General features: G+C 50.4%; 1 protein-coding gene across 4 annotated transcripts; it reads right to left on the bottom strand.

Moving 5' to 3' along the window:
• Nucleotides 1-325: 325 nt before the first annotated feature.
• Nucleotides 326-23,015, bottom strand: LIG3 (DNA ligase 3). Of its 4 annotated transcripts, none has more exons than XM_057536533.1 (20): nt 22,882-23,015; nt 20,008-20,558; nt 17,869-18,012; nt 15,551-15,748; nt 14,735-14,886; nt 13,880-14,046; nt 13,705-13,782; nt 13,066-13,234; nt 11,348-11,503; nt 9,451-9,582; nt 8,990-9,069; nt 7,943-8,030; nt 7,178-7,255; nt 6,767-6,890; nt 6,015-6,157; nt 5,603-5,677; nt 4,997-5,143; nt 4,264-4,471; nt 3,793-3,881; nt 326-2,681 (listed from the first exon to the last, which is right to left on the bottom strand). In XM_057536533.1, the coding sequence occupies exons 2-20, from the start codon at nt 20,552-20,554 to the stop codon at nt 2,448-2,450; spliced, it is 3,009 nt and encodes a 1,002-aa protein (XP_057392516.1). In that variant the 5' UTR covers nt 20,555-20,558; nt 22,882-23,015; the 3' UTR covers nt 326-2,447. The 4 variants fall into 4 exon arrangements, with proteins under 4 accessions (XP_057392516.1, XP_057392517.1, XP_057392514.1 ...); XM_057536534.1 differs by having other exon boundaries at nt 22,886-22,992; XM_057536531.1 differs by lacking the exon at nt 22,882-23,015 and adding an exon at nt 21,928-22,186.
• Between the last annotated feature and the right edge of the window lie 9 nt (nt 23,016-23,024).

Below are 23,024 nucleotides of genomic sequence, written 5' to 3'. Positions count from 1 at the left end.
GTATGCCTCAGAGGTTGGCCCAGCCTCGAGGGCAGAGTGCCCTGTCTGTGCAGGTCTGTACCCCTGCCTGACCAGGTGCCCAGGGGAGGGAACTCCTGAGTAGGCAGCCTTTGGGAGAGCTGGATTAGTGCCGATCTGCCCTGTGACTGAGGAAAGAAGAAATCTTGCCAAAAGGGCATAAAGGCTCGAGGCTGAGCCACAGCACTTTGTCCTCATTGTTCTGGGCAGCTGACCTGTTCAGCACCCTGGATGACCTCTTGTCTGCTGCCAACCAGCAGCAAGTAAACAAAGGCTCAAAGGAGGGCAGGCCTCCAGCACTCTGCTGGGGAGGTTGAAGATGATGTTGTTTATGGTCTGTGGAAATACATGGATACAAAATCACATTTAATCTCAGCAGCAAAGAAAAATTGTGTCAGAAAGACTGGAAGGAAATAAACACCTTGTACAGTGAACCGAAGACAACACACCCAGCGGGGCAGGGAGGGGCTGAGGGGCTGAGCTCATGACTGAGATGCCCCCCTCTGCTGTGCGAGCGCACCCTGAGTGAGAGACCAGCCAGGCGAAAGGGCAGCGTCTGTGTCCGTTGGCAAAATCCTGAGGGGAGAGCCTTGTTCTGCTGCTCTGTCCAGTTGCTTGGCCTGAGGAGGCTGGCGAGGGGGATGAAAATTTATGTAGGTCAGTGCTCAGAGGAGGAGCAGCTTTTGTCTCTGCAGAGGACAGAATAAAAAGAGTGTCTTCTTCTCAGCAGTGAAGCCAGACTGAATGGTGCCTATTCAGAAACACCAAACGTCCTGGCCTAGAGTCAGGGCGCCTCCCCCTCCTGCCCTTCCTGCCAACACATTTTAAGCAGCAGGTGGAAACCCCGGTCCATCAGGTTGAAGTTGGCCTCCCAGCGGAGTGTGACCTTGGCCGAGCACACTGGAGGAGGGCCGGGGCGAGGCGGTGGCCCAGACTCAGACGCAGACTCGGGTATGCTCCCGAGATTGAGTCACATTAACCTCACTCACAGGGGCTGGACAAACAAGCCTGCCAATCTGTTGATAAGAAAACGCAGAACGGACCCTCAGAAGTCAGCAGAACTAGCTGGAAGTCAGTTCAAAACCAGATGGTGACATGATGAACTGCACACAGACCAGAGTGAGCTGTGTCGCACAGGTGCGAGGCCGTGGAGGTGGGCTGACAGGGCTCTGAAGTCACAGGCCAGGCCCCAGTCTCCTGGGCAGGCTCTGGACATGCACACCAGTGCTGATCCTCCCGACTCTAGACCGCTGTGTGCCAGGCTCTGTGCTAAGTGCTTTACCGAAGGCCTCCTGAGGTCACTTGCTCTTCACAGCAACCCTGTGATGTAGGTGCAGTTCCTGTCCCCGTTCCTGGAGGGTTAGGGCTGTTAAATTTCAGGGCTTGATTCAAACTACGTCTGTCTACACCTGCACTGCCCAAGGTGGTAGTCACTAGCACTAGCCTCACGTGACTACTTGAACGAAGATGAAAAGTTCACTTCCTCAGTTTTGTTAGCACATTTCACATGCTCAGAATATGGCTGGTTCATGTTGGCCAGTGGAGATTTACAGGGTGCTTCCAATGCCATAAAAAGTTCTATTGAACTGCACTCGTCCATGCTAAATTGTTTTCCTTTTATTCAAATAACTCAGCCTCAGGCGGTGCAGGAGCCATTCTTTGTAAGCAGGCTGTGTAGATTTGTCCTCAGGTGGGTTTTTAAAGAGCAGTCTTGTTTCCAGATTTGGGGGAGGCAGATCCTCCTGGAGCCCTGTATCCCCCCGAGGAGCAGCCCAAACAACCTCCCTTTCCTTCCTACCTGATCATGGTTCCCTGCCTTCACACTGGACCCACACGCTGTAATAGGAGAGCACAAAGACAGAAAACCCATTTTGTTTTCTTTCAAGTAAGACTTCATTCCTGGTGGCCAGGCTGCATACAAGTTTTGCCAAATATAAGCATTTCTGGGGACAGTCTTTCTTTTAAATACAACTTTAAAATGAGCCTGGAAGTAGAAGGGGCAGGTAAGGGAGAAAAGACTGCCGCCAGGACGGGCTCTGTGGACAGAGCTTCAACAGCCGGCCTTCCCTTCTTCACTCCTTAATCACTAGGAGAATTATAGAGGGTGTGGGGGGAAGGACATAACTCCAAGATAGTTCCTGGTTTTTTTGTTTTTTTAAAAGCTTCTTTTTAAAGAAAAAAAGAGGTCAAAACCAGCACCCAGATCTGAAAGACCTATGTAAACTGGCAGGAGAAACTAACTTCACTGGTGGTACCCACAGCAACTAACTCCAGTCTGGAAGAGACCATGCGTGGTTGGTGGGTTCTGGAAGATGCACAGCTTGGAGAAGAAAGCCCGTTCCCCCAGGTTCTGTCCCGTGCCTGCCTGCCCTGTCCAGGAGTAGTGCAGCGGGGAGAGCACAGCCAGAGGGCGAGGGCAGGCAGCAGTCCTAGCAGGGAGCTACCAGTCTCCGTTTCCGGATACAGGCCCAGATCCACTCCGGGGAGACCTGCTGGGCCTCAGGGTTCTTGTCCCTGCTACCCAGCACATGTGTGGCTGAGGCCACGTCAAATTCCTGCGCCAGGTCCCCATCGAATGCCACAAAGTAGCGTCGGAGACGGCTGAAGTCTGGCGTGGAGGGCGGCAGGTAGAGCCGCACCCCGGTGAAGATGTCCGGCAGCACCTGCAAATGCACAGTGGTCAGGGCAGGCCCGGAGCAGGGCTGGACCGTGCTGGGGCAGATGGCTCTCCGCCCAGGGAGCGGAGACCAGTGAGGAGGGAGGTTAGAACAAAAGCCAGAGAGAGGGAGCCTAGTGGTCAGGACACGAGGGGAAGGAGTTTACTGGAGAAAAGTTAAAGGCATCAAAACCCCGACCCTCCAGCCACTCCAGATTACATAGGACTGACACGCCCTTCCATCCTTGCCTAGAGGAAGAGAAGGGAGGAGACGGCTCCCTACACTGGGGACTTGGAAAGTACGTGTCTCCGAGAACCACCCAGGGGCTGGAGGGCAGGGCCAGTGGCGCTCAGACGCAGCGAGGCTGCTCAATCAAGCAGTCCACTGTGTGCACCAGCTGCCCAAGGGGCCGGGAGCCCGGCTCGTGACTGCGCGCGGATTCCAGGCTTTGGGTAGGGAAAAGGCGGAAAGGTCGTATAGGTGCTCTGGGCACTGGGTTCAGGGCCTGAGCTCCCAGACCTCCGTGCTGACTCCTGGGCTGGGGTGGCACAATCACCGTGTAGCGACCAGATGTCGAGTTCTTTATCTGCCCTTTGGGGCATCAGCTCCCCCAGGGCTGAACCGAGTCACTGGCCTCAGGAGGCGCTCGATAGCTGCCGTCAAACCAGAGACTAGCAAGAGAGTACGAGAGGGAAAAAGACGGTCACCAAGCCAGCGCCCTCTCCCGCTCCTCGCTGGCTGGCCCTGTTCACAAACTCACACTGCTGCACTCCCACACCCAGACTGGGCTTTCTCCCCTTTAATGTCAACTGTGACTTGGGACCGGCAGCCGGGTGGGTCCCTGCAGCCTCTCGGCTGGGCCGGCTGCTCTACTGCCTGCCTGCTGGCACAGCGCCCCTTCCTCTCTGCTCGCGGGCCGGCCGCCTCTGCAAGGCAACAAGAGGGCACGGGGTGAAGCCGCAGCACTGCCAGCCCAGCCCGCGGCCAGGGGCAGCTGCAGGAGGGCAGGGGGTTGCTGTTAGTCCTGGTAACACCTTCGCTTGTCTCTCAGAGTCCAAGTGCAGAGGGTTGGGCACACGAGGCCCCCCCACCCCCCGCAGGGCACTGCTCTTCTTACCCTCACCTTTGCTTGGCATGGGGTCTCATCAGGAGCCTTACGCTTCTCTCCCACTTTCACAGGGGAAGGCTTTGCAGCCAGGTTGTTGCCTGCAGGAGAGAGCTCAGGATGAGAACTAAGAAGAGGGCAGGGGAGCGGATAATGGTCCCTGAAGTCAGGAGAGTACAGAGAAGGGCTGGGCCCTTCCTCTGCTGTGAGCGTGGGTGAGACACGAGGTAAGGGCTGTACGCTGGGCCTTTAGCTCAGAGGTGGCTTATCCCCGCCTCCGAGGGGCTCTCCCGGGGTCCTGTCATTCAGATTTACAGAGCAGGAGGATGCCAGAACAGCTTCTGGCAGGAATGCAGCCAACGTCAGCTGCAGTGGACAGAGAATCACATGACCTCAGGGCTGGAGTGTGAGACTGGGTCCTTGTCCTTGGTCTCTGCCCTCGTGTCCATTCTTCATCACCCCAGCCCCTACCCTTTTCCTTACCGCCTTTGCCGTTGGAGCTACTCAGCTTCCCTCCTGCCTTCTTGGCACTGGCGGAGGGCTGCTTGGGGGAGTTCCTCGGGGCCTCGTGAGACACAGCTGGCCCCGAGGTGCCCTCGTTCTCTCCGCTGCTGCCCCCTGTAGTGGAGCTCCCCTCATCTCCAGCCACTATGGCGAAAGCCGCCCGCTCCTTGGAGAGCTGGTACAGTTCCTAAGGAGGGGGGAGAATGTTGGTGTATCACTCCCTTCCCAGCCACTGGCTTCAGGCAGTCTGTGTGGTACATTTTAGGTGACTGAGGAACAGTGAGGGGAAAGAGACACATAGGGAAAAGCGGCTGGCTTCCTTGGTACTTTTCTAGCTCTGGCCCTGTTTCTGGAGTAATCAGCACAGATCACTGTTCTGTCCCCCAGTTCTTTTCCGCAGCATAGAGACTGCAGCCTGGGGCCAGGTCCTCCACAGGAAGCCGTGAGACAGGAGCGCTCCTGCACCAGGACCCAGGGCTGCCCACAGGGCCCGGCGAAGGTAGGGCTCTCTACCGGGAGCTGTGGGCGGAGGCCCAGTGCTGCTGGGCCCAGCCCTGCCACGGCTTGGTCCCCCTTTCTGACAACTGCCCTCCTTGCCCATCTCAGTGCAGCGGGGAAAGGAGAAGGCAGAGGATGCAGGAGGCCAGGTGCCCTCGGTTCCAGGGCTGGGACAGTGGGGTACAGGACACACACGCAGCCCAGGAGACGGCACCTTGAGTTGGGGGAGGTTAGTGGCAGACTTCCAGTCCTTATCATCACGGATTCGGGTGCAGCGAGGGAAACGGATGGAGATCCCATCGGCTGTGTGAGCCTCAGATTTCGAGAATTCAGCCCCTGTGATCTCCCACACGGCAGCTTTCTGTCAGGAGTAAGTCAGGTCACTCCCTGGTTAAGTAGAAAACACCTCCCAACCAGCTAAAAGCAATACAGAACAAATTAAAATAAAAAAAGCAGTGGCTAACAGGAAGGAGACGAATTCAAGTCCCACTGTTGCTGCTGATGCTGTGTGACCTTAGGGAAGTCTCGTTTCTTCTCTGGGCCTCAGTTTCTCTGTCAGTGCAGGAAGGGATTGGCCCAGGTCACTTCTAGAGCAGACCCTCTGAGACTAGAGGATGGGCAGTCCCTTTCTCTCTCTATTGAGGATGACTCCTCACTGTTGACTGGTCATCCCCGTGCCTGTCACTTGGCTAAACAGCCCAGAGCCCCACCCTGGGTGGACTGTCAGTGAGGCCGAGGTGACGACGTCTTTGTGGCACTAGAGAATGTAATGTACAAACTCAGTTTTTGGGCTGGAGGACCCCAGGCCCTGGGCTAATACCTTTGGGTCTGGAACGATGAAGTCAGGATAGTAGATCTTATTGATTTTCAGCCAGCTGGGTATCTTGCTGGGATCCTAGAGGAGAAAAGATGCAGTCCTGGGCTGTTGCCAAATGAGACTTAAACCCCTTCTTGGTCACGGGCTTGTGAGAACAGGTGACTTATCACAAAAGGCTAACCCTCACCCCTTGGGATCCTCCCTGCCCAGAGAGGGTGTGGCCTGGAGGGCATGCAGGCCAGTTTCCACAAGGTAGGTACTCAGAGAACTTGAGGGCCTAATACTGCTCCTATGGCCAAGCAGCAGCTCTCTTTTCTGTGGAAACAGATAAATGATACCTGCAGCCCCCATAACACTGCCTGTCTCAGGAATGATTGCCAGTCCAGAGGGCAGGGCCCCCAGGTCCCCTCCTCACCTTGCTGATCTTCACCATGTCCAGTTCCTTCTGTAGGCGGGCGAGCGTCGCGTCGTCGTGGCCTCCTGCACACTTGGTGACTGTGCACCACTTCTGGCTGCTCGGGTCATAGCAGCCCATGAGGAAGATGGACATCATGCCACCTGGGGGGAGGAGGGGCTAAATAAACTGGGGGGGGGGGCATCTCTGCCACCCCCTCGTGCCCTGTGAGGGGCAGCCTGCTGGAGGAAAGGGCCCAGGCCTTGGCATCAGAGTGCCAGAGATCACCTCCTGGATCTACCCCTTACTAGCTGTGTAAGTTTAACCTTTTTGAGTCTCAATTTCCTCTTCAGTGAATTAGGGATAATCACACCTGACGCTGGGCTCTGGTGGAGTAAAAGGAATTGAATAGAGCCTGGCACACAGAAAGATGCCTACCAGTACTAGTTCCTCAGACCCCAGCTTCCTCTCCAGTCAGGAAATGGAGATTTCCCCTGAGGAGAAAGCTGCCAGTCCCTGCAGAAACAGTTGGTGGTGAGCTTCTTTGTGCCAGGCTAGCACAGGGTACTCCTGCCTGATCTCTCCCTTTCCAGGTCCGCAGCTCTCAATGTCCCTGCCTGACGTAGCATGGGTGAGGTTGGGGCCCCTAATCCCAGAGTTTTGGAAGTCATGACTGGCCACGCTAGCAGACCAAGCCAGAAAAAAGGCCTGCCTATTCCTTGAGTGGTACCTTTCAAAGAAGTACCCTCCCAGGGGCCAGAGGCCACCCTGACCTTTGCTCCCTTGCCCATAGAAGGCCCCAAGCACCACCAGGTCAGCTGTGTCAGCCATGGCCCCCTCGTTCAAATAGTCCTTCTTCACTTTCAGCCAATGACGCTTTCCAGGCTCATATGTACCCTGAGGGGAAGCAAGAGAGAGACCACAAACTAGAATGGACACTCTATGAGGGTGGGCCTTTTACCTCTTCACACAACATACAGATCTGTCACAGTGCCCAACCCGCTCTGCTCCAGGCACTACGGGAGACATACACAAACCCATCCTCTGGGATCCAGAACTCTGGAAAGACACCCCCCAGCACTCACCCCCAAACACCTCAAACCACCACCGCCACCTCCTGGCCATGGCTGGAAAGGCTCAGGGGAGGGCTTTGCAGGAGAAATCAAAGGATGCGACCATCTTACCTTCACGTCCTTCAGCACCAGCCCTTCCAACCCCTCTTGGATCACCCGGTTGATCATGTCAGCCAAGTCGGAAGCTTTCTGAGGGATAACAGGAGAGACGCTGAGGTTGGTATGAGAACAGAGAAGGGCTCTGGGAGCGAGGTAGAGGGGAGTTTCTTTTCACACACTAGCAAAGCGCCTGCTGGAAACACCCTGACTTGAATAGAAGGAACAAAAGCGCTAGCAGAGCAGCGACCAACCAGAGAGCTGCTTCAGCTCTGAGACACTGGGCGCCCACCTGGGAAGGATGCTTCATGCCCTGCCCTCCCAGGTGGAGACTGGTAGACGAACACAGGCAGACCTTGTCTTCCTGTGCTTTGCTTTGTTGCACTCTGCGGATACTGTGTTTTTTACAAACTGAAGGTTGTGGCAACCCTGTGTTGTCAGATGATGGTGAGCATTTTTTAGTATTTTTAATTAAGGTATGCACATTGTTTTTTTAGACATAATGCTATTACACACTAAATAGACTACAGTATAGTATTAACATAACTTTTCTATGCACTGGGAAACCAAAAAATTCATATGACTTATTTTATTGTGATATTGCTTTATTGTCATGGTCTAGAACCAAACCCACAGTATCTCCAAGGTCTGCCTGTATACACACCAGCTTCCCTCATAAGAAAATAATTAAGACTCATTCTCCCAGTCACATCTGACCCAAGGGGCTCTCTGCCCTGCTTTCAAACCACTAGGACACTGCCTAGGGTTGGATTCACTCACTGCGACTTGCTTCATTTCTGAGAACAGGATCCGGTTGGGAATTTCAACCATGTTATCGTGAAGAAACTTCCGCCGCTCAAACAGAGGCCTGAGGGGGACAGGAGAACTGAGGTCAGGCCAGGATCCTCCCACCCCCTTGAGGAGTTCCGAAGAGGGAAGGAGCACAGCAATGAACTTCGGCTTCAGGGCTTGCCATGGCTTAGGGCCCGCATGTCTAACAGTTCTGCCTGCCCAGGGTGACAAGGGCTCCACTGGGACCAAAGACAGACAGTTACAAGCCACAGCACAGAGCCACTTCATTGCTGTAATTCCTGTCTCTACCTCATCAGCCCAAACAGACGGTATAAATCCCGGTCTCATTTGAAAAATAGCTCCGACTCTCATTTTCTGGACCCTGCTTCAGCCCAGGCCCCAGGCGGGCTGGTGCTTGGGTGAGCAGGCTGACAGGCGTCAGGACCTGAAGCCCAAACCCCAACTCCTACCCCCGCAGTTCTTTCTCCCTCTGTCTCCTTCCCCTTCCACACTCAAGGCTGGTGTGCAGGGTGGGGGCTGGGATGCCTCTCTAAGGGAGGAAGGGGCCAAAACGGTTTCTCAGGCTCAAGAACTGGATGCAGTTATGTCACGACTGCTAGTTATCCCTAAGAAGGCCCCAGCCACAGAACACCGACAATCACAAGCTTCCTGTTGTCGGCCTCTTCCAAAAACAAAACCTCTGAGCTGAAAACTATCTGCCTTATGCACCCGTAGGTGCTGTTGAAGATAAACTGAAGCCCTACTGTGCTCATAGTCTGTATCTCGTCAACAATCCATTTTGCTGTGGTGGTTGAGTTTCCTCTGTGACTTAAGCATTCAGAGCCGAGACCTAGTCAACACATCGGCTCTTCCTAACATTGAATGGGGAGCTGTGTAGCAACTGTGCTGGCTCTCAGCTCCCTCCCGCTGCAGCTCCTGGGCACAAAGAGGCACCAGCTCCAGCCACTTCTCCTCCCTCCTTTCCAGTCTGAAGCCCTCACCTCCCCACCCAGGAATCAAAAATAGGTTCCTCACCTATCCATCAAGCTGACATCATTGAAGTAGATACAATCAAAAACAAACAGGCAGACATTAGCATCCTGGAAGGCAGCTTTCTGTAAGGGAAAATGAGGTAGTAGGTACATAAGGGACAAAAATAAGAGGGCATGAAAAATGGGGAGTACCAGTCCACTTCCAGAGACCCTCTGAAGCATCTGATACAAAAGGCCTATTTGTGCTGTGAAGTCCCTGGGCCATAAGGGCACTTGACAGATGGTTCTGAATAGAGACTGACCCAATTATAAGTTAGTTGCCACTACTAGCTCTTTTTTTATGCAAAACACAAAAACACATTTAAACTCAGGGCTAAATTCAGAACCAGTTCAGAGATGAAGATAAGCTTGACCCTAAGTAAGTGATACATTCCTCTCCATTCAGACTGACAGCACACACACATGCACACACTCACTCTTGCACATCTGGCCCTGAGCCAGTACCTTGTGCACTCCCAGAGTCCCAAAGGGCAGTGGTTTGCCTTTCTTGTTGTCGATCAGGAGCACCTCAGAGTCCAAGATCATGCTGTGGCCCCCAGGGAAAGCCTGGGGGATGTAGTCCTTAAAGTGGGCCACCTGGAGGCAGAAGGGTCACTCAGGGGAGGGAGTCAGGCCCCAGAAGGAACACAGAACACCAGCATGTGCAAGCCCAGCTAATGTGCAGAACAGACCTAGGCCTTGGCAGCCACCTAGACAAGAAGAATCAGCTACGTTTCGGGACCTCTGCCCAGACCCAGGAAGAGGTCAGCCCATGGTGAGGTCATTTTCTATTGGCTGCAGAGGAGAACTTGCAGGAAAAAGGAAGAAACGGAGAGTGAAAATGAGGGGGGGGGGGCAGACAAACACGGAATGGAGGGAGGGAAGGTGGGCAGGCAGAGATTTGTGCAGGAGAACAGACCAGTTGGAAAAAAGATGGAAGGGAAGAAATGAATCCCCTTAGGAGGAGCAAGGAAACATGAGGAGCTTCTTCTCTGAGTGGGAGCTCTGAACCCATAGCCATCTTCAGAATGAGGAAGAAAAGGATGTTTGGAATTGGATTTTTTTCCTGTGGAAGACAGAGCCTTAGTGTTTACAGTCCTACAAGAAGATGTCCCACTGTAACCCATGGTGGCCCCTGCCGAGTAAGGCCATGAAGGCAGTCCAGAGAGCACTACTGTGGTCCAATCCTCCCCTGGCAGGGCACTTAGGCCATCACTGCCTCAGAAGCTTGGAGGGGGTACAGGAAAGGCTTGCACATCCATCCCACTCCGCTTCCATCCCGGACCCAGCCCTTCATGAACCAAAGCAAAGGGGAGAGAGGGAGGAATGAAACTTTGGTAAGGGAGAGCAGGGAAATGGCTCTCAGTCTGGAAAGCTGTGCCCAAACGCCTTCCTAAGGAGCAGGAGGTGGCCCCAGAACAAGCTCACCAGGAACTAGCTGTTCCTCAGCAGTTTGACTGTGAGCCCTCCCTACGGAGCAAGTGAGCCCACACTAATGCTCACGGGGAGGTTGTGCTCAGCTCTCCAGAACACCCGAACCAAACGGTCTGATTGCCCAGTGCTCTAGCAGGCAGGGGAGGCTGAGGTAAGGATGAGAGCCCCATACCACATCCCCTCTCCCGGGGCTCTGAGAAGCGGAGTCTGAGCTAAGACAGAAGGGGGAACAAGGACAAGAAGTCTACCTACCCTCCAGCTACTGGAGCCAGATGTTCCCGCTGCTTTTCCCTGGACACACCCCCAAAAGCTCCCAGAGGCCTCGGGAGCTAAGAAGGGCTCAGGGGAGAGGTTCTCAATGCCCTCTGATTGAGGGCAGGATTCTGGGCTCCCAGAAATCCTTGTGGGATTGTGTTTACATCTGAATGTAAGCTTCTGGAGGGGCAGAACTTCCACCCATTTTTATTTATTTTTTTAATGCTGGATGCCTGCTACCTAAACAGTGCCCAGAATTTACTGAACACTTGATAAATATTTGTTGAACAAATTAATGAATGACAGCCCATTGGCCCTTTGTACCTGAGCCATGACTTAGCTCGGGGGGAGCACACAGGACCTGGAAACGCAGAAGACAAGCACTGCACGTGGCTCACCAGCTGAGCTCTCGCTGTCCCAGCATCACGGCCGGCATCACTGCCCCCGGGCTCTGTGCTGACTGACCCCTGTCTGCGCTCTTTGGCTGTCCCTACTGAGCAGCCCCTCATTATTGGAAGACTCCAAAACTGAATAAATGAATTCATTCTTTCATTCAACAAATACAAAATAGACCCTATTTTACACCAGAGCTGGAATGGCTATGGAACATTGGCTTTGAGATTCTTAGAGGCAGGAAGTGAAAGAGTCCCAGCGGAAAGGAAGGGACCTGTACCTTGTGCGGCAGGACTGGCTTGAGACTGCGGCTGAAGTAGCTGAAGTGGTCCCCGTTCTTATGTACCTGGACTCGCTCCCCATCATACTTGATCTCAGAGAACATGCCATTCGGACACTTCTTCATCGCGTACTCGATGGACTTGCAGGCCTCGGCCTTGGGGTAGGGAAAGAAAAGCCTGGAGACTTAACAGGTGCTCTTCCAAGAGGGGCTGCTCAGCAAGGACAGCCCAGAGCCCAGGTCCCAGGGACCAACAGCCAGAGCATACCCCCAGGGCAGGCTGCCGAAGAGGTGATGGGAATGGAAAAGGCTGGGCAGTGTCGTACTCCAACTATAAAAGCACCACCGAAATTGACACAGGAGCTTGCATTTTGAGGAATATATGAATGCAGTTCACTGTAGAGCAAATACAATTCCACTGAAACAGCATTTGATTTTTTTCTCAATAATAATTTAGGGTCTTGCAGGGCCTCTGGCTTATTACTGAACACATCAGTTATCTCAGCACAGGGGGTACGCAGAGGTAAGATTAAAGCGTGCAGGTGACAGTGAGGCTGGCAGGATGGCAGTGATCAGGGATCCCTAGGACAGGACATGACACAGGAGCGCTTATTCACATACCTGTGCTGTCCTGACCCAAACAACAATGACTATCATCTTGGAGGTATTTCTATGTGTCAGATCATACAGAAAATTTCATTTCATCCTCAATGTAGTATCTTATGCCGTAAATATTGTTGTTTTCGCTTTATGAATGAGAAAGCTGAAGTTCACAGAGGTTAAATGCCCACTTTCGGTTACATAGCTAGTAAAGGGCAGAAATGAGATGTTAGTCTAGGCCCAACTCCAAAGCCTGGGTGGTTAACCAGTAAGCTGTATAACCCATGCCACTCTTCAAATGACAGGCTGTAGGACAGACTCCAGAAAGAATTCTTATAAAAGTCAGAAAGGCCACTAATGGAGGGGACCGGTCCCTCAAGTGGATATCTCACTATTTTGGTGCTGGCTGTCCCACAGAATACTTCCCTGTCCCAAACACAGAAACCTAGACCAAGACTTCAGTAAAACACACAAGACCGTTTCATACAAAGCAGCGCACCCCACTGAAACAATGCAGAGGCTCTCGCAGCAGGCATGGCAGCAGATGTGGACAGTACTGTTGCACAGGAAAACCCACGCCAGAAAGGAAATCTCATTTCTCATGAAATGAGCAGAGGCCCAGGAAGAGCTGGTCTTCATTCCTTAAGCTTCCTCTCTTTCCAGAAAAAAAAGGAGACCCAAGTCACCCTGTCATAGGAAGCCTGGCTCTGTCACCAACTCTCAGAGCTACCTTGGGGCAGGTCACAGAAACAGGAGTTACTTCATACATCTACCTGACTTCAGGAAAGATGACAGGCGAACCGCTCTAGGTAGACGCTTCAGACTTCATTCCCATAAGAAAACTAAGGACCAAGAGAGGCTAAGGAACTCACCTAAGATTCTACAGCCTGTTGATGGCCGAGCCGGGCCTAGATCTCAGGCCTTTCCACCAGGTCACTCCGTCTCCTCCTCTGCCTTTACTCCTCCATGAGAAACAACCTCTGCATCTCTACTCTTCCTTCCCCAAACTCCTCCAGCCAACTTGCACAGGCTGTCAACATCGTACCCTATCAGATCTCACGGGGAAGGATAGTAACCTTGGATAGGAGTAGAAAGCAGGGCCAGAGCAGCGTCCTTACCAGCATGGGCTGCACCGGGGTCATCAGTGAGGCCTGGACACTCAGAGCTCGTTTCCGGCCTGGCTCCTTCTTCACCTCCTGCTCGTTGCGGAGGACCCGCTCCACCACATCGTGCAGGTTGCGCGAGGCTTTGAAGGCTTCATAGGCATTGGGGTCTAGGGCATCTAACCTGCCAAGGCCGACAGGAGCAAGGAAACAAAAGCCACTGCCTTTGACCTTAATGCTTTGGATAACAGTCTGTCCTCAGAGAGAGGAGGGCTCCCAATATATGGGGAAGGGGTTATGTTCTATTGTCTAAAGACTTTCACAGGAGAAAAAGCTCTTGGAAAACTCAGCTCTTTTGAGATACTGTGCTACATGGATGCTGCCCCAGCAAAGAGGGGGCTGGAACGGGCAAGCAACTCATACCATAATTACTGAACATATTCCATACGTTTGACTGTAATAACTGTGAAAAGGTACTGTTATCTCCATTTAACGTATGAGAAAATGGAGGCTGAGCTAGGTCAAGTGATGGGTCCCACAGGAAGGAAGAAGGGAGAATCAGGATTCAAAACCAAATCAGGGCTCCAAAGTCCTGACACCAGCTGACAACAAAGAAAGTGGGCAGCTTCAACTATCAGAGCACCCGGTACTTACACATGTTTTGCACCTGAGTTCATCTTCAGATCATGTTTGATCAACCTGATGATGCACTTAAGGTCATTGGCTGTACACCTAGAGGGAAGAGGCACATTCAGCTTGGTCTTTGAAAAGCTCTGCACTCCCAAACCTTCCTTCCCTAGTGATTCCATCCCCCCGGGCCCATCCCCACCTGGAAGCGATGTCCTGCAGGGCCTGCTGCTGCTCGTCCTCCTTGGTGAGCTTGGAGAGCCGCAGGAGGAATTCATCCACCTCCTGGATGGTAAGAAGGCTCTTGGCAGCTGGGGGGAAAGACTTGCTCTGCTCAAAGAAGACTCTGATTGTCTCTGACACGTCACCCTGTCTCCAAAAACCAAAATGCCACTGCAGCAACCCCCGAGTGGCCAAGTGTAACCCCTGAGTCCCCAGGACTAAAGGTGAATCAGAGATTTCAATCACCGCTCCTATCCCCAACTCACACATATTGACCTCACTTCTTAAGAATCTGTCCCACCCACAGCTCATGGAAAGGGTACCTCCATCCACCACAGGATCTGGCCACCTGCCTTAGCTGAGAAGTGATGCAAGAACTAATCCAGGGCCTAGCCAATTTGAGGCCTGTTAGAATCTGAACTAAGAGACAGAATATGGTCATCAGATAATGGGGATGTTTGGTTAGAAACTTTCCACTGTGCCAAGGCTGGAGTCATGAACAAACCAAAACTGAATGGTAAGCCCAAGTTATAGGGGAAAAAAAGCCAGAAAAAGCCAGGGTCTAGAATAAGAGCCCCTGGAGAGATAGTGGGAAGTCTCAGATCCAGCCCCTCGAGGTCTAGACCTCTCGGGTGCAGCAGTAGTATAAGTTCAGTCCTCAGAACCTTGTGAAACTAACAGCTGTAGCCTCCCATTCAGCTCCTCTCATAATGAAAGCTTGCTCAAGTGGGTTTCAGTTTCCTAAAACAGTATGAGCTCCACCAGAAAAGAGGGTACAGGTGCTTGGCTAGGCAGAACCCCACCTGGAATCCACCTACCCTCCCCTTCCTCTGACCTGCTCTAGGTCTCGTGCCATATCATCTGAGTTGCAGTTAAAAATGCGGCTGAAAAGCTTCACAATCTGCTTATCATTCAAGTTGTAAACACTCTTAACAACACCCGGCAGCAGCAGCTTCACCGTTAGGTACACGTCACCGTGGAAACCATCTGGAGGAGACAGAAGAAACCCTTCTTGAGAAATGGAGCTTAAACAAATAAATACATAACCTCAAGGAACCAAAAGAGATGTCTACATTGCTGCCCTTGCCGTGATGGGACCACAGGGTAGGGTGTGCATTTCACTACGGCAGCAAAGGCCGTGGCATTGGGTGGCTGGTGGTGTGCCTCCCTCCTAGCCCCGGGATGAACTCCTGCATGGCAGAACCATGACTTTCACTGTAGCGTCCCCAGTGATGAGCACATTACAGATGCTCAATGATCATTTGTTAGATGAATGAAAGAAACACAGTTGGAAGATTCTATTCCCAAGCTGTGCAAGTGGTTCACAAAAAACTAATCAAACATGCAGGATAGTGAATTTTCCTCTTGGTCAAATGGGATAGGTTCTTCTGGCTTCCTGGGGGGCAGAGTAAGGGAGGAAGAAAGATGCCAACATGTTTTGAGCAACACTGGCTACACACTTCGTGGGGCCCAGTACAAAATGAAAATGTGGGCTCTTTGTTCAAAAGTGTTAAGAATTTTAAGATGGCAATAGCAGAGCATTAAACCAAGCACGAGGCCCCGTGCAACTGTACAGTTCACATGTCCATGAAGCGGCCACGACTCTGAGCTCTTTAGAGGAGAAGCCCATCCAGGATGCTCGAGGCCCCACCTCCTGCTGAGCCTTTCTGAAGGAAGTCCTGGATGATCTGGGTCTTCGTGTTGTAGCTAGTATTTTCAGCCACCATGGCACACAACTTCCGAAACTCGCGTAGCAGACAATCCTTGTGCTTAGGGTCACATTTGCTTGAGGACAGACTTATCTTAGGGGTAGGGCTTGAGTGGGCTTCCCCAGAGTTGTTGGGCTTCGCTGTTGGGAAGAGAAAAAGAGAGACAGCATAGATGATTCATTCCGCCTTGCTGAAAAGGAATAAAGGGAAACTAATAGACACTCTGCTCGTGCTCTATACATATGTAGCTTCACTTAATCCCCCAAAACGAGCCCTTTGTGGGTAGATATTATACCCATTTTATGGGTAAAAAAATGGAAGTCAAGTGATCTCCCCAAATCTCACAGCTGTTAATAGTAAAGAAACGACGGCCTCACACAGAAGCAGAAGACCAGCTGATGTGCATCTCTTTATATGATTGCTTCACATAAGAATAAAGGCCGTTTTCATGCCAAGAGTGGTCAGGATGATCTCAGAGCACTTGCAAAGCTGAACCCAGAAAAGTTGGGATCAGGAAGGGGGAAGAAATCAGGGGACTCGTTGGTCCATCTGAAACCATTGCTACTGCAGATTGTCGGAACTGGAAGAAGCCTTAAAAATTATCTAGTTCAATCTCTTCTTATTGCTGAGGAGACCAAGGCCAGAGGAGAGAAGACATTCCCAGCTCCTTGCCACTCCCACCCACCCCCATCACCACTTTCTTTTCTTTCTTATTATAACAAGAAAAAGTAGGCAACAAGTAGGGCTTTCCTCCAGACACCCCAAGTAACTGTACAACTCTTTTGAGTTGATCCTCTTTTACCTCCTTGTGACCATTTACAAAGTAAATTTCATTCTGCAAGCTTGCAGCAAAGCCATTAGCAAGCTGTCTGCTGATTTAAGTGTCTTCTTGCCTGGGCTTTGTAAATTATAAATCTATCCTCATCTCTAACCCGGAGTCTAAAGAGGATTTTAGGGGACAAAATCTCCAAAGTGTCACTGTTCAGCAGCTTGTAAGAACTAGAACACCCAGTTTCTCCCAAATTCGCTCCCTAGAACCAGGGCCCTTCCAGAAACACACTGCCCTTACTGTCACCTGGACTCTTCCGTATTTCTATCTTTGGCCTACCATTAGACAAAAACCAAGCAAACCTCGGAGTTTTAAAATAATAAAAAATCCCAGTGAGTCAGGCACTGATTTTGCAACTTTATCTCCTTTATTCCTTGTGAGACACTGTGGGATCAACAAGGCAGGTGTTGCCATTCCCACTTCACAGGTGATGCCACAGAGGCTCAGACCAGGACCCAGGTCTTCTGACCTCAAGTCCGGGCTTCTTTCACTCATTATAGAAGCAACCTCCTCAAACAACTTCTGAGCCCATGTGTTCTGACTTTATTTTCTTTAGCTGAGGCAGTCACAAGAATGTCTCCATATAAAAGAAGTAACAGGTTGTAGGGTAAAAGACCACAGGTGCTGGAGTTAAACAGACTTCAGTGTAAATACTAACTCTATAATGATGCGGAGCATTGGCTTTCTTTCATAAAATGGGTCTAATACAAGTACTTCCCAACGTTTAACGAAGAACAAATGAAACCAAGTATGTAAAAGCCCCCAGCCCAACGCTATCTGCTACACAAGGCCATGCAGGACATCTCCCTTCTTCTCTACTTTCATCTCCAGTTTGGGCAAGTTTAGGCATGCAATTTCTCAAGATTCTTCCATTATCAAAAAACAAGGAAGTAAAGGGCAGGTTATAATAATGTCTGATCCAGGTAAACTACTTCGAGGGGAAAAAGTCTTGACAAAACAAACATCTTTTTGCTGCAACAGAGATTAAAATATACAAAGAAATGCTATACAAGTGGGGCACTGAGAATTAGCCATTACCTCTGCTCAGATGGAAGCAAATTACAGTTGACCCTTCAACAACACAGGTTTGAAATGCATGAGTCCACTTACACACATTTTTTTCAATAGCAAGTAAGTACTATACAATCTGCAGTTGACTGAATCCGTGGATGCAAACTGAGGGTATGGTAGAACCATGGATATGGAGGAACACGGGATAAGGAAGGTAGACTATAAATTTTCAACTGTGCAGAGGGTTTGGAGCCCCTAATGCCCATGTTGTTCAAGGGTCACCTGTATTAAGGAGGCTAGATAGCACAGAATGTTCACTTTTTTTTTCTTTCAGAATGTTCACTCTTAACCAGAGTCCCAAATAGGATACCAAATTAAAAGGAGGACTGTAACAGTTCAGGTAACCCTGACCTATCTTACCTGAAAAGCCAGAAAATTTCCGGGGATTGGTATTGGTGACAAATGAGGCACCTTTCACTGGAGATGTCACCTGGCCAGTGGCTGTCAACTTAGCCTGGACAACAGCTTTCTTCTTTGGTGTGTTTGCTGCCTTGGAAGACAGATCTGTAGGATCCCAAAAGAAGGGAAAATATCCTTCAGTGAAAGATCCCTGAGAAAGCTTCCAAAGAATCTATCAACTGCTCTTACAGCCTGGCTAGGTAAGTTACTACCATGGTATTAACCCAATGCTGACTACTGGCTGGCTGGTCTTCTTGAGTGGAGGTAGTGAGTAATAGGTTATTAGGGAGAGGGTGTCCTGGGGACAAAAGACTGTTACTCTTTTTCATTAGTAACTTAAATTTTCATCAACACTCTCCACCCCTTATCCCACATATAATAATCTCCAGATTATTTGGAGGAAATCAGAAATCACGTCTCAACAGATGAAATGTGGCGACCTCAGCTTATGGAATTAGCCCCAATTTACAGATAACCAAGAAAGTAAAATGAAGATGGATAAACAGAGCATGTTGATTTGGTATAAGTAGGAAAAAACTTCCAGCTGCTGAGTTGAGCTATCTGACAGTTTACTTCTACCTCATGTTTTCCTTCCTCTGAATGAGATGGGTCAAGAAGTAACAAAGGCTGAGGCCAATGGCTAAGGCCAGGCAGGGCAGGAGGGGAGCTTGAGAAAAAAATGTATGAGTAGTTTTCTCTCCCAGAAATCTCTTTTCCTCTCAAAGAACAAAGATAGATGCCCATTTTAGAGTACTCCTACAGCGACCAGAACTAAACTTAATTGAAGATATGAATATTACTTTATAGATGAAGACAATGAAGGTCAGAAAGTACTAATTGGATTTGTAAGTATCAGTATAAGATTTCTAAAATATGCGTACATGTGAATATGCACGTATGTGCACATATACATGTATCTGTGTATGTATATATGTTTTTGTATACATACGAACATATATTTTCTAGTTCTGTCTGCTGAAAGGGCTTAAAAGCAAGGACACCTCATGGCACCCAGGACATGGAACATCTAGATTTTGGTCTCTTATGCCATTTCCCCACTAACAGGAATAAGGACTCCAGAGAAATGGCTGATTCCAGGGATGAGATAGGATACGTACAAGGTAAGCCTAAGGGCAAGCATACTGTTATGCCAGAGAGTAAGGAAGTACTTTAGAACATTTTAAAAAAAGTGATTTGGGCATTGAGGACAGAAACTAGCTCAAAGGGGCTCCCAACTGGCCAAATACGGGACAATTTAGTACCAAATTAATACAGTACAATTATAAACCACCAGGAAAGAGTAGTAATCTCTGAGTTCATACAGATAATAAATTGATAGATAAAAGGGTGTAGTGGTAGGTACTCTATTCTTCAAAAATGTCAATGTCATAAAAGAAAAAGAAAGACCATGGCAATGTTCCAGGTTAAAGGAGGCCAGAAATGACAACTAAATGAAATACCCGACCTTAGATTAGGATTCCATACTGAAGGGAGAGAAAAGCTGTAAATTATCTGATCAACTGACAAAACTAGAATACAGATGGTGGATTAAAGTATTATATCATGATAAATTTACTGGTTGATAGGTGTATTATAGTCAAGATGTCCTTATTCTTAAGATATACACATTGAAGTATTTAAAGGCAAAGAGCCATAATGTATGCTCAAATGGTTCAGGAAAAAAAAACTGTGTGTGTGTGGAAGGAGAGAGTGAGAGAGAGAGAGAGCACGCGAGCACATACACGTGAACACAAATGATAACGCAAAGAGAGCAAGATGTTAACAATAGGTAAATCTGAGGGAATTCCTCAGCGGTCCAGTGGTTAGGATTCTTTTTGCGCTCTCACTGCTGAGAACCTGGGTTCAATCTGTGGTTGGAGAACTAAGATCTCACAAGCCATGTGGTGTGGCCAAAAAAAAGGTGAATATGAGCATTCTTTGTATTATTTTTATTCTTGCAACTCTTCTGTGAGTTTTAAGTTATTTCTGAACCAAAACTTAAAGACAGAAAGACAAACAGGAAGAAAGAAATTGGGCTCTACTCTCATCCCTTTTCTTCTCAGCACCAATAAGATGAGAAAGCAGTATTCTCCATCCCACCTGCAATGTGCTGGCTTATCTGTTCTTTCTCATTATCTTCCAGCTCTTCCCAGCCTTCCAGCTCTGTGAGGTCCTCAATTTTTTTTGTGGTGGCCCGGGCCCGCTCCAGTTTCTCAAACATGCATTTAATGTGGTACCACTCTTTCATATCGCCCCCTGACTCTGAAAAGGGATTGGGCACCACCTTGCCGATTCGGCACACGCCCTTTACAATCTTTTCCTTGCATTTTTTGCAGCCGGCTGTGCCACGCTTGGCATAGTCCACACAGAACCGTTGCTCTGCCATCTCACAGGGGCCACTGCAGAGTCCCACATGCGACCCTGGCAAGAAAACAAGGCAGGTGGCACGTGGTCTTAGATTGCTTTCCTGGAATGACACAACAGGCTTTCTTCTCTGGAGGAGGCGGTGTCCACGAAGAACTGTTTCTGACCACCGGCTGAACTGTCTTACGTCAGGCCAGTGATGTTGTTCTCGGAATAGGCACAGTTCTTTTTGGCTGAGCGCACGGAGAGTTGGTGGTAAGAGGATCTTAAAAGCCAAAGTCATACAGCTGCATGAAAGGGTGAGAGGCAGAAAAGTGAGTTATAAACAAGGAGGTAGGCTTCTAATTTCCTCAAAGGTAGACATCCTAACACAATCCATGCTGACCAATCAAACATTTCCCAAAGTATGAAAGATTTTTTTTTTTTTTTCCGGCTGTGCAGCACAGCACGTGGGATCTTAGTTCCCCCATCCAGGATCGGACCTGCGCCCCCTGAAGTGGAAGCTCAAAGTCTTAACCACTGGACCACCAGCGAAGACCAAGTATGAAAGATTTATTGCCTACAGGATGAAGAGTTCCAATACAGGAAAATTCAGTTTGCAAAAGGATGTTCAATTATCTAATGTATACATGTGTATCTAGTAAATCACAATCAAGAGACTCCAAATAACATAAAACCTTCTCTCAGGCCACCAGCAGCCCCTAATCCTTAAAATGGATGGTGAGCCTTAAGTATAATAAGATCCTAAAGTTTCTTTTTAATCATCAAGTAAAATTACATTGGGAGTTCCCTGGTGGTCTAGTGGTTAGGACCTGCGCTTTCACTGCAGTGGCCGGGGTTCAAACCCTGGATGAGGAACTGAGATCCCACAAGTTGTGTGGTGCGGCAAACAAAACAAAAAACCCCCACTACATTATGTTCATGAAGTTTTTAATGTGAAATATAAAATATATGCCGTCCTCAGAAAATAATTAAGCCACTATATAGATGTGTGATTTAATCAGAAGCCCTATTTTGAGAGGCAATTAAATGGAGCCTAAAACCAGACTGCCTGGTTTCAAATCCTAGCTCATTGGCTGTATGACCTTGGTAGGTTACTTCACCTCTCAGTTCCTCAATTTCCTCAACTGTAAAATGTGGATAATAATAGTACCTAACTCAAAGGGTTGTCACTCTAAGAATAAAGCCCTCAAAATCAATGAAGCGGTTATCCTTTAAGCAGAAGCTCCCTATGTGAAACTAGCCTGGTTATAATTCAGCAGCTTGAATTGGGAAATGCTGAAGTAGCTGGAACAGCAGGAATCAAAGGAACTGATCAATCACCCCAAATGGAAACAGGTATCATATCCACATGGCATCCCCCACCTTCTTATATCCATATTTTCTTAAGTATCCTCGCAGTTCCAACTTTAAATAGACTGGACGTTATTTTCAGCCTGCACCCACCTTCGTAGTGAAATTGCTATTGGGTGATAATGGAAAGCAGGCTTTACTTACTGTAGCGCAACATGATGCAGAGGACAGCACGTAACTGGGAATCAGAGACGGGAGCACAAGTGTGACCATACAGTTTAAGGACTATGTTATCTTTGAGAATTTCCTTTAACTCCCCTGAGTCTGTTTTCTTATTTCTAAGACAGAGAAAATAATACCTACCTCACGGGATGGCTGGGAACATTAAAATAAGTCCATGGGGGGCGGGGGGGGAGGCTCTGAAAATGTATACAAAAAGGTGCACATTCAGCATTGTACATTTTGCGGGGGAGAGACGGTCATGATTTTCAGGCAACTCACAAAGGTCTCTATAACCCCCAGAAGTTGAGGAACCACAGAGGTGAGGTACGGGAAAGCACGGCAGGCCCGTAAGAGGCGCTCAGAACAAGGTTCACCACCTTCCTTGGGGGGCGAGTAACGAAGCCCTCCCCCTCCCGTCCCCCCTCCCCCCACGCCGGGACCACAGGAGCCGACAAGAGAGGACCTCGCAGCGCCCGACCCTCCGCAGGGCCCAGGAGGCGCTGGGCCACGAGGAGGCACAAAGCCGCTGTTAGAAACCCCGCCTGGCTCACAGCCCCCAGAGCCGCCGCTCAGCATTTCATCAAAGGGAGCCGAAAAGGAAACCACTGAGGCCTGAACGCAGCCGGGCCGGGAAGTGAAAGCTCCGCGACCGTTTTTCCCGGAGGGCTTTCCCGCGACGCTTTCGGGAGTGGGCACGGGCTACTACTGCCCGGGGCGGACAGCGGGGACACCGGGAGGGCGCGCGGGGAAGCGAGTCCCTCGATTCGGGCAGGAGGGGCCTCCAGGACACAGCCCGGGGCTGGGCTGAAGGGGACGCGGCGGGTAGAGAAAGGCTCCCGAGGTCCCTCCGGAGCCCATCGACTTCAGCGCAGCGGGTGGGCAGATCGGCCAGAGCAGCCCCGCGGAAGCCGGGGGCACCCTGCCTCGGCGCAGGCCGGTGGGGCTCCCCCGGGGCCTTCACGTCACAGAGGGTGTGCCCTGGGGCTCCGCGGGCGGGCGGAGGAGGAGGTCAGGAGCCTGGCTCCCAGCCGCCCCAGCCTCGGAACCCGGGCTGCCTCTCTCCCCCCTGCCCGGCCCGGCCGCGCCATCCCTCACCTGCCTTCCCGGCTCCGGCTCCACCTCAGGCCTAGGGCCAGGCACCCACAGGCCGCGCGCAGCCACCAAGGTTGTAACGCCTGTCTCTTTAAATCCGGGTCCTTGCGCTGGCCGCAGTGCGCAGGCGCAGAGGTCCAGGCCCC

The sequence above is a fragment of the Balaenoptera acutorostrata genome, chromosome 20 (assembly GCF_949987535.1).
Source record: "Balaenoptera acutorostrata chromosome 20, mBalAcu1.1, whole genome shotgun sequence".
Classification (NCBI taxonomy): Eukaryota; Metazoa; Chordata; class Mammalia; order Artiodactyla; family Balaenopteridae; genus Balaenoptera; species Balaenoptera acutorostrata.
Note: the sequence above shows the minus strand (reverse complement) of the source record. Positions and strands in the feature narration are given on the sequence as shown.